Source organism: Myotis daubentonii, chromosome 7, assembly GCF_963259705.1.
Source record: "Myotis daubentonii chromosome 7, mMyoDau2.1, whole genome shotgun sequence".
In the NCBI taxonomy this organism is placed as follows: Eukaryota; Metazoa; Chordata; class Mammalia; order Chiroptera; family Vespertilionidae; genus Myotis; species Myotis daubentonii.
The window spans coordinates 94,508,554-94,522,953 of NC_081846.1; the positions used below are offsets into that span (position 1 = coordinate 94,508,554).

At 39.0% G+C, this 14,400-nt stretch overlaps 1 protein-coding gene across 8 annotated transcripts in view; it reads right to left on the bottom strand.

Moving 5' to 3' along the window:
- WDR33 (WD repeat domain 33) overlaps window positions 1–14,400 on the bottom strand; it is a 117,092-nt gene that overhangs the window by 58,633 nt on the left and 44,059 nt on the right. For 6 of the 8 annotated variants that reach the window (XM_059704795.1, XM_059704796.1, XM_059704793.1 and 3 more), the window contains exons 2-7: window positions 7,178–7,404; window positions 6,462–6,530; window positions 5,441–5,545; window positions 2,826–2,921; window positions 2,500–2,651; window positions 702–799 (exon numbers count right to left, since the gene is read on the bottom strand). In XM_059704795.1, coding sequence (XP_059560778.1) covers window positions 702–799; window positions 2,500–2,651; window positions 2,826–2,921; window positions 5,441–5,545; window positions 6,462–6,530; window positions 7,178–7,381 — 724 coding nt within the window. In that variant the 5' untranslated portion in view covers window positions 7,382–7,404. Of the gene's footprint in view, window positions 1–701; window positions 800–2,499; window positions 2,652–2,825; window positions 2,922–5,440; window positions 5,546–6,461; window positions 6,531–7,177; window positions 7,405–14,400 lie in introns of those variants that run through there. The other 2 variants (XM_059704794.1, XM_059704797.1) reach the window with 2 other exon arrangements.

Below are 14,400 nucleotides of genomic sequence, written 5' to 3' on the forward strand. Positions count from 1 at the left end.
CAAATGGGTCATGTGGTACAAATGTGATAAAATGAAAAAACAAGCTTTCAACACTAAGAAGTAGAGCTATTGATACATCAGTTAATTGCAAAAAGACTGCCAAGAGAATGTGAGCTATCTAAATAAAATTATAGTGTCAGTATGTTAGAGAAAGGTATCCAGGGTACTAGACATGAAAAGGAATATAGCTCTAAAAAATGCATACACATAAGCAAGTAATTGGGGGAAAGGAATCAAAGAAAGGAAACACCTATGTTTAATTTATAGCTCAAAGAATTCAAAGATAATATTAATAGTAAAAATCTACGAAGTGACTTTGAACCAGAGGGTTTAGGTTTCTTTAAAGAACCTACGACAGCCCAGCCGGTGTGGCTCAGAGGCTGAGTGTCAACCTATTACCAGGAGGTCAAGGTTCGATTCCCGGTCAGGACACATGCCCAGGTTGCGGGCTCCATTCCCAGTGTGGGGCGTGCAGGAGGCAGCCGATCCATGATTCTCTCTCATCATGGATGTTTCTCTCTCCACCTCTCCCTTCCTCTCTGACATCAATAAAATATATTTAAAAAAAAAAAAGAGAGAGCCTACGACAGTGTGTATGTGAGAAAACTGAATGGAGATGTAAGCTAGTATTGTGGTATTGTGATTTAACCACAAATGCCTTCCTATGTAAATATTCCAATGAGTACTGTTAGTACACATACCTCGGAGAATTCTTTCCTCATGGCAACGAAGAAAGTCCCAGATTCTAACAGTGCCGTCATCAGAGCATGTAGCAAATTTATTATCCGTGGGTGAGAAACTGTTACATGAAGACACACAGCAGGGGAAAGAAGTCAGCATTTAACAGATTATCTGTGCTTCTCAGACAGGGAAAAATAAAAACACTGTGCTGCCTTATAAATAGAAGAGGGAAGTATCCACCCGTGAAGACGCAACATAAAGAGAATGTTGTCAGCTAACCATGGCATCTCATCAAAAGAATTTAATACAGTAGTTGCTTCTTAATTTCCAATCATCAATATTCAGAGCACTTTACAAGTGTATTACTACTGCTGCTATTCACACTTCCCACAATACAGGATTTCCTGTTGTACCAACAGAAAACATGGAGCTAATTTAAGTGTAGAAACTAATTGAATTCCATTTCTGCAATATTCCTGTAAACAATCTTTTAAATCACGAAAGAACACTGCTCAAAAAATTAGCATCAGCTTTCACCTCAGACACTCCATGAAATGATAAACTGGAAAAAGCTGGACAGGATTTTTAAAGACTGGTGCTTTTAAAGACATTCCTACATATGATGTCTCTGATTTATTTAAAAAGTCTACGGAAAACTTTCCCATCTCCTTTCCGACAAGCTATCTCGTGAATATTGCACCTTTTGACAAAAAAGTTAGCATAGGGACATTCAGAATTGTGTGTAAAGCCCAAGAATTTGCTGCAAAGGAGAGAGTCATTTTCCCCTCCGTCGTGGAAGATCCTCAAGTTTCTAATTTAACTCTAAGAACTCCCTTGAACTTTTTAATCCGATGACTAAGAAGTGACCAACTGTGCAAACTCAATGTATGGGCAGGACACCACAGCAAAGTCATCGCAGAGGCATGTTTATCCACCAAGTTTTGTTCAGATTCTGAAAGTAGAAACAGTGACTGCAGTGGATGATGTTTCTATAAAGATGTCAACCTCTCGCCACACGGATGGCACAGCTACGGAGAATGCTGCTCAGCTTTATTCTGAGGATGCAGCAACTCTTCAGGCTGGTTTGTGAAGCTTTCTTTTTCCAGTTTTACTGCACATATCTCATCGATATGCACAAGTACATACAACTCACTGAAAATATTGTAAACTGCACTTATTACACATTTGCTCTGTCGGTACCAGCAGTGAACTGGAAGAAAAGTCCTAGAGTCTTCTTACCAATGACCTGCTCATAGTTTCAAAGCTTGAAGAACCCGTTCATTAATCCATTAATGATTGCCACATCCAGAGCTACTTGTGAGAGTTCTAGACCTATGGTACTTTCCTTTGAGGTCATGGCATAACCAAGCCGACCAGGTCTTCACTTAAGCCTGTTTTCTCGTATTTTGTGTGAACTCTGAAAGTGTTTCTGTAGGCTTTAGATTTTATTCAGTTGCATAATTAAAGACTGAGTTCTTTATTTGGAATGAAATATTCTTGTCTTACACAGTAAGTAATAAAAAGAAGTAACGTGTACACATTATTAACCATAAATGAAAAGAGAAAAAACCAGTGCAAAATGTGGCAGACAATACATCTCTAACATATTGTAAAGGCAGATACCAGGACAAATCTACTTCAGAAAGGCGCCAGCAAAATGGTGAATGTGTGAAAACAAAGAAAAACATTGTGTTCACAGGGTGCAGAGAATCTCTCAGAATCTGGCAGAGCCCACGCATCTCTGCATCCAGAATACACTTAGAGAATACTTTAACCATGACAATAGGGACTACAGAAAATGGTATATTGTGTATAAACCTGGCCTCTCTAATCGCCTCCTTATGTGCCTGGAACATCTTGACGTTGTTCATGTTCGATTGCCAATATTTCACATATCCTCCGTGGTCTGCTGTCAACATCCACATGTCATTATGTGACCAAGTCATGGCCCTCACTGGGCTATCGTGAGCCTATGAAAACAAAACATTTGTAAACATTACATACAAGATGAAAGGCTTCACAGGAGCATCTATTAACTCACAACGATTTGTCTAAGTGTAAGTTTAAAATGCCAATAAATTTACTATATCTCAAGTTCTATACAGTACCACAGAATGATGCTGCCATCTGATGATCACTGTTACCTGTAGTATTGTTTCAAAATTGAAAGTGAGTCCATTCCACAAGGTGAACTCTCCACTAGAAGCTCCAGTGACCAACCGTCTTCCCTCTGGAGTCCACTAGGGATGGAAAAAAAAGACAGGTTATACAAGGCCACAAACCCTCAACCTTAATTAATTTTTAAAACACTTAAGAAAGTCTTTATTTACAAAATTGTATTTTGTAATAATCAATATTAAGTAGATGATACCGACTATCACTTAAGTGTAGCTCAGATTTATAAGCAAGTATTTTGTCAGAAAAAAAACTTTATTAACACAGTGCAGGAAAAGCTCTAGCACTTTAGCTCATTAACTGAATTAAAAATAGTTAAATACATTATAAGCAAGCACCTTGCTCAGCTACACAGGCCTAAGCACTCTAAAGAGCATTTCAAAACAAAACGTGCATAGACTTCATTTTCCTATTGACAGGCTAACATAGATAAGATGGTCAATCACCAGAAAAACTCAAAGCCTGAATGAAGGATTTCAACTACTAGACCAATTCAGACAGAAAAGTTACCATGGTTTTATGGAAGAAAAAAAAAAAATAACAATAAGTACCAATTTAAGGACATCAAAGCTATCAAATTTTTACTGGAAAATAAATGTACTAACAAAACAAAACAAAAAAAAAGCTTTTTAAAGCTCTCCTTCATTCACAGTACCATGCAGTAACAGGTCTTATGCTGATCTCTCAAAAAAAAAAGTAGTACAGCAGATTTCATGACAAACACTACACCAATATATTAATGCTACAATTTTCCTACTGTAAAAAAATCTGTGATTTATAAACTCAAAAAACATATTTTTGCAACTCTGACTGCTGTGACTCAGTTGGTTAGAGCATCATCCAGTACACCGAAAGATAGTGTGTGTGCTTCTCAGTCATGGCACAAACCCAGGTTTTAGATTCGATCCCCGGTTGGGGTGCTTGTGGGAGGCAACCGATCTAAGTTCCTCTCTCACACTGATGTTCTGATGTTCTTTCTCTCTCTGTCTTTCTCCCTCCCTTTCTCCCTCCCTCTCTTCCTCTCTCCTTCCCCAACCCCTTCTTCTTTCTGTTAAATCAATAAAAATATACCATTAGATGAGAAATAAATATATATTCTTTAAAAACACGTATTTTTTTTTTCAAGTTTCTATGATAGATTACACAACTCATTTTCCTTAGAAGATGCAAATAAATACACAACTGTCAATATAACACTCCTATTTTCCAAAATAAAAACTGTGACACAGAGTTAAAAAATACAAATTGTTTATAGGAATAGCAGGATGAGTTACATAAAATGAAGACTATTTGGTAAATTATAAAGACATAGGACAATCTGGCTTTTCATTGCTTACCTGCAGATTATGATTTGAATTATTATGAATAAAATCCTCCTACTTTCCTAGTTTCTGTTATCTGCTATGGATTCCAACCCAGTAAATACTACAGGCAACCCAACTGTAGACACAAGACCCACAGTTTATATGTCTTAATACCTTGTAATGTTTATATGTCTTAATACCTTGTAATCTGGACTATGCCTCTATGTGCAAATTTCTACTAGGATCCCATAGATCCCAAAATGAGAAATTTACCATGTTACAAGATACAGGATAGAGTATGCTCAGATTCTATTCATTTCAAAAAGGTTTTCAGTATTATGCTAAGAGGATATTAAAATAGCTGCAAACAAAATCATCCTACACACTAGTTGGCTCTACTAACACAAAAACCATTGAAATAAGGTCTTCTTTACAGATGTATCTACTGATATATGCCTCTGAAGCAAAAAGGAGGCCTTACAGTGACTGTAACATTTTTATGGGGCTCAAACCAGCATCTCTTCCAGTCCCTCTCAGGTCTCCATATAGCTCACCTCCCTGATATCAGAGGACTTATTGATTTTGCTCATTTGCCACATATTTGCTATGACTGTCTTTTCTCTGTCCTAGTGTTTTGTTTGTTTGTTGTTGGTGTGTTTTTTCCAATTCTTACTTGCTCAACTTTGACTACTAACTAGCTTGGGAGACAGAAATGGGAAGACTTTTTTTTTTTAATACAAAATGCTTCAAATGTCAATATTTTGAATCATGTCAATGTACCATTTGTTTTAAAACTATACTTTAAAAATTTCAGTAAAAATGTATTGAATACCTACTATGTACCTTCGGAACTGACAATTAAGGTCTACCATTTGTCTTCAGCTCTTCTCAAGTATTTTGCTTCCTAGTAACACCTAAACGTTTTCATTCACCTTGAGATGCTGCTTTCTAAATTCTAAACAACAAAAGCATTCCTATTCAAGAGCAATTCCTATTCAAAAGGTCTCCTAGTCTGAGACCTACTGTAATATATATGCATGGCCAGCTCAAAAATGAATTCTATGGAAATTGCAGTAAGAAGAAAATAATCCAAAAGTAATACCTTAGTAAATGTGGATATAGTAGATAATTGGGTATTCCAAAATAAAATGACTAGCAATACACTGATTTTTATCCCAGGTACACATTTAAAACAGTGTTTAATTTTCTTTGTCCTATTATATATATTTACAGACTAACTAAGGATCAATTTTGCCAAAAATATCCAAGAGAATACTTACCCTAACAACAAATACTGGACACTTTACTTTATTGGTTGATGTTCTAACAAATTTTGTTGTTACTGCATTCATAGGATTATTCAACATCCCTATAGGTGGGACCAGCTATAAAAAAAAAATACATATTGGGTTTTAAGAACTCCTGATGATGCACAGGACATAAGCCAAGGACATGCAAAGTTACTATTTCAATATTTAAAGACAAATTCAGGAATATAAAGGACTTTCAAAAATACTGTAATAATACAGCGGTTCTCAACCTGTGGGTCGCGACCCCTTTGGCGGTCGAACGACCCTTTCACAGGGGTCGCCTAAAACCATCCTGCATAATTGATATTTACATTACAATTCATAACAGTAGCAACATTACAGTTATGAAGTAGCAACGAAAATAATTTTATGGTTGGGTCACAACATGAGGAACTGTATTTAAAGGGCCAGAAGGTTGAGAACCACTATAATAATAATAGATTAAATCCTATATAAGAAAAGCCTAATATGGAAATTGTCCCCTGGGGAGTTCGACTGCTTGCTAAGTGGCGGCATGGAACAAAGGAAGGCCCCGGCCGGCAGCTGGCAGCTGGCAGCTGGGGGAAGGAAGGCCCCATCGGCCCTGATTGCCGGCCAGGCCTAGGGACCCTACCCGTGCACTAATTTCGTGCACCAGGCCTCTAGTTAATCTATATTAATTGAGGAAAACTGAGATACAGAAAAGTTAAATGTCAATTATTACTAGACAAGCAACAAAATCAAGTACCAGATTTCCCCAATTCCTTTTCAAAGTCAATAATCAGCTAAATTTAAAATTAACTTTCCTATTACACAGATTTTGAGACAGTGTAATCTTTTGCTGAACTCCGCTTTAAGCCCCAAATCAAAAGTTCACCTTTCATCAGATTAAAAGAAAAATTTAAGTTGAGATGAGAAAAGTCCATGTTTGAATTTGAGATCACATGTTTTCAGATTCACATATCTAAGCAAAGAGTTTTATATTAAGCAGTATGGCATATCTTATACTTACATCATTATAATAACCTGCGTCAGGCTGAATTGCCCTCATATCTCTCTGGTCTCTTTGCCATATTCTATTCTGTTAAAAAGAGATTAATTAATTAATCAATTGCTATATGAGCTCATTGTACTCAATATGAAACTAATGAAATGTAAGCTATTATTAAATGGGAGGGAAACAGGATTAAAATTTTTTCATGTTCTAAAACATATATAGTAATAGTTGATATCTATTATTTTGTGCTCAGCACAAAAACAATTCCTCCTCTCTTGACCTTAATTTTCTTGATTCCTCTCTTCCTCTTAAACTCCCCTAGTCTAGTTTTCCAAATGAAGCCCATGGAAAAAACTAAATCTGTCTTTATCTCTGAATGAATCTTCTTCTCCTATGTGCCTACAACATATTAATTCCTAAGTTGGAAATCTTTTTAACATTTCATGTATTCTGTGGGTTTATCAAGTATTTCAATGCTGGCCTAGGGATTAGAGTATCCTCTTCAGAGATTTGTTCTGAACCTTTAGAACAAAACCTATTTCTAACGTTAATAATTTTTTGTGAAGATAATTAATGTAGCTTTTTTTTTTAATACTAGTGACTGGCTGCACTTAAAATCCCAGTACTTTAAGCAATACAACTATAACTATTACCATTTTATTATTTTAAAAAACTTTCTCCTTTGTAAAAAAACGAAGTTTGGTCACATGAAGCACATGATCTGGACTTACCTCCAAATACTTAATTACAGACGGATTATAGTCTATCGTTTTTCGGTTTACTGCTTTTCTCATTCGTTTTCCATCAAAAGTAAGCTGCTGCATTGCTTGCTGCTGTGCAAAATCAGGTCGCTTATAAAACAGTTGTCGAGGTGCCTGATGTTGGAACCTTGGCATATGGAAAAAACGAGGAGGAGAACCAATTTCTGTAGCCATGGTGATGTTTTCGTTCTAGGACACTGGGGTATGGAAAAAGTACTTTCACTACAAATATCAGCACTGAAAACATTTTCAAATGAACATTTTTACTTATCTTCCTTTTTCTAATATGTTTCATTTGTAGCTTTTAGTCAACCCATTTACAAAATGAACTATTAGATTTAATGGCAGAACCCAGTTGCACATTTGAAAAGGGCCAATTCATAGCATAAGTGTTAATATTAAGCACCAGCTGTAAAATTCAGCCTGATGGAAGGAAAACCACAATTGATAACAGCCTGGGTTGAGTTAGAGTGGTTGTGTGCTATGCGTATGTGGGGTGGGCAAATGGGGGCAGGGGGGCAGAATGGGAGGATGGGAGAATGCTTTCCCTGAAAGTGGCCAGAAGTGACCTCTGAAAATGGTTTGCTAATCACTTCATCCAGAAAACCCCACAAAATGACTGAGAACTGTTCACATCTTTATATATATAATTGGTTTCAGAGAGGAAGGGAGAGGGAGAGAGAGATAGAAACATCAATGAGAGAGATCATTGATCAGCTGCCTCCTGGACACCCCCCCTGGGGTTTGAGCCCACAACCCAGACATGTGCCCTAACCGGGAATGGAAACCTGACCTCCTGGTTCATAGGTTGACGTTCAACCATTGAGTCACACCAGCCGGCGAAAACTGTTCAAATTTTTTAAATGAAGTTTTCATTAGATGTTTGATAGTATACCAAATCATTTTAGGTTTATCATAAGACCCCATTTTATCACTAAAAAATCTTAAGACCTGACTTTTGTCCTTTTAAATTTCGTAAGAATAGTGTAGAAGGAGGAATCAACTATACTATTTCATATGACTACTACAAGTACATACATCTAATTTCAGGCTCCAAGGACCTACCACAGAAATTCTCAGTATGTGTATTTACTTATTTATATAAGCAGCATTAAGCTAACATCTGAATAGAAAAACTGTTAAGAGCTTATAGCAGCGGTTCTCAACCTGTGGGTCGCGACCCCTTTGGGGGTCGAACAACCCTTTCACAGGAGTCGCCTAAGACCATTGGAAAACACATATATAATTACATATTGTTTTTGTGATTAATCACTAGGCTTTAATTATGTTCAATTTGTAACAATGAAAATACATCCTAGACCTAACCGGTTTGGCTCGGTGGATAGAGCGTCGGCCTGCGGACTCAAGGGTCCCAGGTTCAAGTCCGGTCAAGGGCATGTACCCGGGTTGAGGGCACATCCCCAGTAGGGAGTGTGCAGGAGGCAGCTGATCGATGTTTCTCTCTCATCGATGTTTCTAACTCTCTATCCCTCTCCCTTCCTCTCTGTAAAAAAATCAATAAAATATATATTTAAAAAAAAATACATCCTGCATATCAGATATTTACATTACGATTCATAACAGTAGCAAAAATACAGTTATGAAGTAGCAACGAAAATAATTTTAAGGTTGGGGGTCACCACAACATGAGGAACTGTATTAAAGGGTCATGGCATTAGGAAGGTTGAGAACCACTGGCTTATAGAGTTTCAATTTAACGCTCTCCAGTTAAACTTATATTCCAATAATACAAATATCAATGATTTAAAAACACATTCTTTAAATGTTTTTATTAATTTTAGAGAGAGAGGAGGGAAGGGGGGGGGGAAGAAAGAGAAACACCCATTAGCTGCCTCTTGCTTGCCCCACACCAAGGATAGAGCCCACAACCCAGGCATGTGCCCTGACCAGGAATTGGAAGTCGGCGAACTTTTGGTGTATGGGACACCCCTCAACCAACTCAGCCACTAGGGCTAAAAACACATTTTAAGTGTATTTTTTAAATCAGAGCATGAAAAACACATAAAGAATGTTGGGGGTGGGGGGATGGGAGAGTGCTGTCCCTGAAAGTGGCCAGAGGTGACCTCTGAAAATGGTTTGCTAATCACTTGATCCAGAAAACTCCACAAAACCATGCAAATCAAAAGGTTCAAATCTTCATGTTCACTTTAAAGGCACTCTGGTGAGCAGCCAGTGTGTCTCAATGGTTGAGTATCCACCTATGAACCAGAAGGTCACGGTTTGATTCCCAGTCAGGGCAAATGCCTGGATTGTGGGCTTGATCCCCAGTGGGGGGCATGCAGGAGGCAACTGATCAATGATTCTCTCTCACCATTAATGTTTCTATCTCTCTTTCCTTCACCTTTCCTCTCTGAAATCAATAAAAATATATATTTTTTTAAAACCAAACAAAAAGCACTCGTGAAACTGCCCAAGCCATCAAAGAGTATGCATATTGGAAAAGCCACCAAGTATCTAAAAGATGTCACTTTACAGAAGCAATGTGTGCCATTCCATTGTTACAATGGTGGGGTTGGTAGGTGTGCACAGGACAAACAATGGGCCAAAAAGACTAAATTTTTGCTGTACGTTCTTAAAAATGCAGAGCATAAAGCTGAATTTAAGGGTTTAGATGTAGATTCTCTGGTCATTGAGCACATCCAGGTGAACTAAGCCCCCAAGACTTGGGGTAGAACTTACAGAGCTCATGGGAAGATTATCACACACATGAGCTCCCTGCCACACTGAGAGGATCCCTACTGAAAAAGAGCAGGTGATTTCCTAAACCAGAAGAAGAGGTTGTACAGAAGAAAACGATAAACCAGAGGAAACTGAAGAAACAAAAACTTATGGCCCCGGAGTAAATTCAACATAATGTAAATACTAATAAAAGTTAAAAAAAAAAAAAAAACAGGAAAAAGTTCATCTGAAATCGGTCTCTGCATAGGATGATGGAAATACGTCAATAGAATTTTCAATAGAATTTAATGGTTAATTTCTCAATATAAAAATATTCTATAAAAGAGTGAGCAAGTATTGACAGATTATTTAGTCGGTTGGTTATTTGTCATTTTTAAAGCTTAGGTGCTTTTTAAGGTAATATGGATTATTCAATTCTGGATTTCACATCCATACAATTCAGAAAATAACTCCATGATGATAACGCTTCTAATCAGTAGTATCAAAACACTGACTATTTGGAGAATGTTTACAGTAGCATATGGTTAATAAATTCAACCTCTACATATTTAAAAAAATGTTAGAAGCATTTCCACATTTTGTTTTAAAAACAGGAAAGGACCTAAAAATTTATGATTTCCTTTGTATGAAAATATTCTTAGTACTACCTACTTCCTTCATCCTTTTTACTTCAGTCTCTCCTGAAACCATCCTATATAATAAAAGGCCAATATGCAAATTGACCAAACAGCAGAACAACCAGTTGCTATGATGCGCTCGGACCACCAGGGGACAGATGCTGAATGCAGGAGCTGCCCCCTGGTGGTCAGTGCACGCCCACAGGGTCAGTGCACGCTCAGCCAGAAGCTCTGAGCCAGGCTCAGGGCTGACAAGCAGAGCAGTGGTGCGGGAGCCTCTCCCATCTCCATGACAGCGCTAAGGATGTCCAACTGATGGCTTAGGTCCACGTGGGACATCAGTCTGACATCCCCCAAGGGCTCCCGGACTGCGAGAGGGTGCAGGCCAGGCTGAGAGATGCCCCCCATCCTGAGTTGAGAGATGCCCCCCATCTTGAGTGAATGAATTTCATGCACTGGTCCTCTAGTGTGTAATAAGAGAATAAATATTCTGTCTAATCTCTTAGGGCTGTATGTGATTTGAATTGGAACATAAGAAGTGAACTAAGTGAGGTTGACTCAGTGAGGTTGGTGAAGTAATTTGTTGACTCAGCTATCCCATGAATTCAACTAAGTTTCAGCATCCAAATTCAACTAATGGCTTCAATTCAGATGTCATCACCAGTAATTCTAAAAGGATGTATGAAAGGTAATTTTTTTTGAAAGGTCATTTTATAATCATCAAATTTCTAATTTTATTAGAATAAAATTATCCTAATATTCTAGTTCCTATTACTAACATCAAATAAGAATAAAGATATTAACACTCATCAAAGGAAGCTTTAAGGTTATTCAGCCAAAAAAGGAATAAAATAGTGACACATGCTACAACATGGATGAACCTCTGAAAGAAGTCAGATTTAAAAAGTCACATATGGTGTCCTAGCCAGTTTGGCTCAGTGGAGAGACCGTCGGCCTGCGGACTGAAGGTTCAATTCCGGTCAAGGGCACATGACCAGGTTGAGGGCTCGATCCCCAGTAGGGGAAGTGCAGGAGGCAGCTGATCAATGATTCTCACTCATCATTGATGTTTCTATCTCTCTCTCTCTCTCTCTCTCTCTCCTCTCCCTTCCTCTCTGAAACCAATAAAAATGTATTTTGGGGGGGTTGGGGGGAAAGGTCACACATTGTATGATTCCATTTATATGAAAAATCCAGAACATGCTAACACAGAAACATAAAACAGATTAGTGGTTGCCAGAGCCAGAGAAAGGGAGGAAAGAACAATGAATGGATGCTGAATGAGAATGAGGTTGCCTATGAGGATGGTGAAAATGTTTTGGAACTAGACAGAGGTGGTGGCTGAAAACACTGCAAATGTACTAACTGGTGCTGAGTCAGACACTTTAAAATGGTTAAAACAGTAAATCTTATGTTATGTGACTTTTCCCTCAGTTGAAGAATTTAATGTATTGGGGGGAAATCAGATGGTGCTACACAAGAGCCAAATCAAGGATTTACTATACAAATATGGGAAATGACTTAAGTCAAATGCAAAACAATCAATATATGTTGTTACACTTTTGAATAATTCGTATGTTAAAAGAGAGAAAAAAATATACTCTTTCATTTTAAACCTTATAGAGGATAGGGGGAAATATCTTCCCATTTACAAATTTGTTGAGTAAAATTTGTTCTAAAAACAACTTCAAATTTTCCTTGAATGGTGAAGTTTTATTTGTGTTTCAAATATAAAGGCTCAACATGAAGAAAAGGTGAAAATAGAAAGTACAACTATATTCTAAATCAAGACCTGGCCCTAAATAGTCAATAATCCTATATAATAAAAGGGTAATATGCAAATCAACCAAACAGTGGAACAACCAGTTGCTATGACGTGCACTGACCACCATGGGGCAGACGCTCAATGTAGGAGCTGCCCCCTTGGTGGTCAGTGTGCTCCCACAGGGGGTGTGCCACTCAATCAGAAGCCAGGATGACAGCTGGAGAGCGCAGTGGTGGTGATGGGGCAGAGCTAAGGATGTCCGACTGCCACCTTAGGCTCACTGAGCTGGCAATTGGATATCCCCAAGGGCTCCCGGACTGCAAAAGAGCACAGGCTGGGCTGAGGGACCCTTCCTCCCCCCATGCACGAATGTCGTGCATGGGGCCTCTGGTATAAGCATAATATGCACAGCAACCAAACTGCAGAACAACAGGTCTGGTCGCTATGACACACACTGACCACAAGGGGGCAGACACTCAACACAGGAGCTGGCCCCTGGTGATCAGGGAACTCCCACAGGGGGAGCACTGCTGAGCCAGAAGCCGGGCTCACGACTGGCAAGTGCAATGGCAATGGCGGGATCCTCTCCTGCCTCCACTGCAGGCGGGCGGACAGGAGCCAGGGGTCCCGGACTGCGAGAGCCCCAGGCTGCAGGACCGGCCTGCCCCCCAGTGCACGAATCTCATGTACCAGGCCTCTAGTACCATAATAATTATATATGGTGTCAGATGGGTACTAGATATATTGGCATGAACACTTCATAAGTTATGTAAATGTCTCATCACTGGGTTGTATACCTGAAAGTAATATAATATTCTATGTCAACTGTAATAGAAAATAAATTATTTTTTAAAAGACCCAGCCCTAAAATAAAACTACTCACAACTGAGTAACCCAGTCTTCACAAATGCCTTTTTCACTTCACTTCCTTTAAACTGTTATTACTTGCCCAAGTCACAACAGAGCCCCTTAATGGCTGTATAGGCTAAATTGTGTCCCCCCCTTCGCTTCATATGTTAAATCCTAACCTCCAGGACCTCAGAATGTGACTGTATTTGGAGAAAGGCCCCTAATCCATGACTGGTGGACACGGACACTCATAAAAGGCATGCCATTTGAAAGCAAGAGAAAGACAGCCATCACCAAGCCCAGGGGAGGGGTCTCAGAAGAAACCAATCCTGCTCATCTCTTCATCTGGAATCCAAAACTGAGAAAATAAATGTCTTTTGTTTCAGCCTCCCAGTCTGTGGTAGTTGGTTATAGCAGCCCTAGCTGACTATTACAGTGGCAGAGTCAGAGCAAAATACCTGGATCGCCTGACTCTCCCTCAACATGTCAAAAGATTTCAGCAAAGCCTTTAACAGCTTTCTCTGACTGAAGAGAGCAGAAAACATGAAGTTCAAAATCAGTGACCCAAATAGAAAGAACTCCAGTCATTAAAACTACCCCTTAGGCTTCACTCAGTACTATACTGCAAAGACACACACACACACACACACACACACACACACACACACACACACACACGAGTGGCCAGATTATTATGACCACCTGACGTTTGTAGGCAAATTAGCTATAATATCGTGCTGAAGTTGCTAGAGGGCCAGACCACTATAAATAGGGAAGCAGGTTGTTTACCACGACAGAAGTGATTTTTTTCTGAAGATATGGGTAAACAACGCGATTTAACATCCTTTGAACGTGGGATATATATACACTGAGTGGCCAGATTATTATGACCACCCCATCAGTACTTCGTTGGGCCACTTTCTGCCTTCAATACTGCAGCGATTCTTCTTGGCATTGACTCCACGAGATGTTGAAAGGTGATGCGAGGAATCTGACACCATGCCTGATGAATAGCACTGTCCAGTTCTGTGAGATTTGATGGTTGTGGAACCAGCTGCCTGATGGCTCTTTTAACTTTAACTTCGTCCCACAAATGCTCAATTGGATTGAGATCTGGTGATGGTGGGGGCCACCTCAGCAAGGTAGTCTCCCTCGTGTTGTTGAAAGCACTCCTGCACAATGCGAGCACCGTGGCATGGCGCATTGTCATGTTGGAAGAAGCCATCTCCACTGGGATCCGCCATCAACATGATAGGATGAAC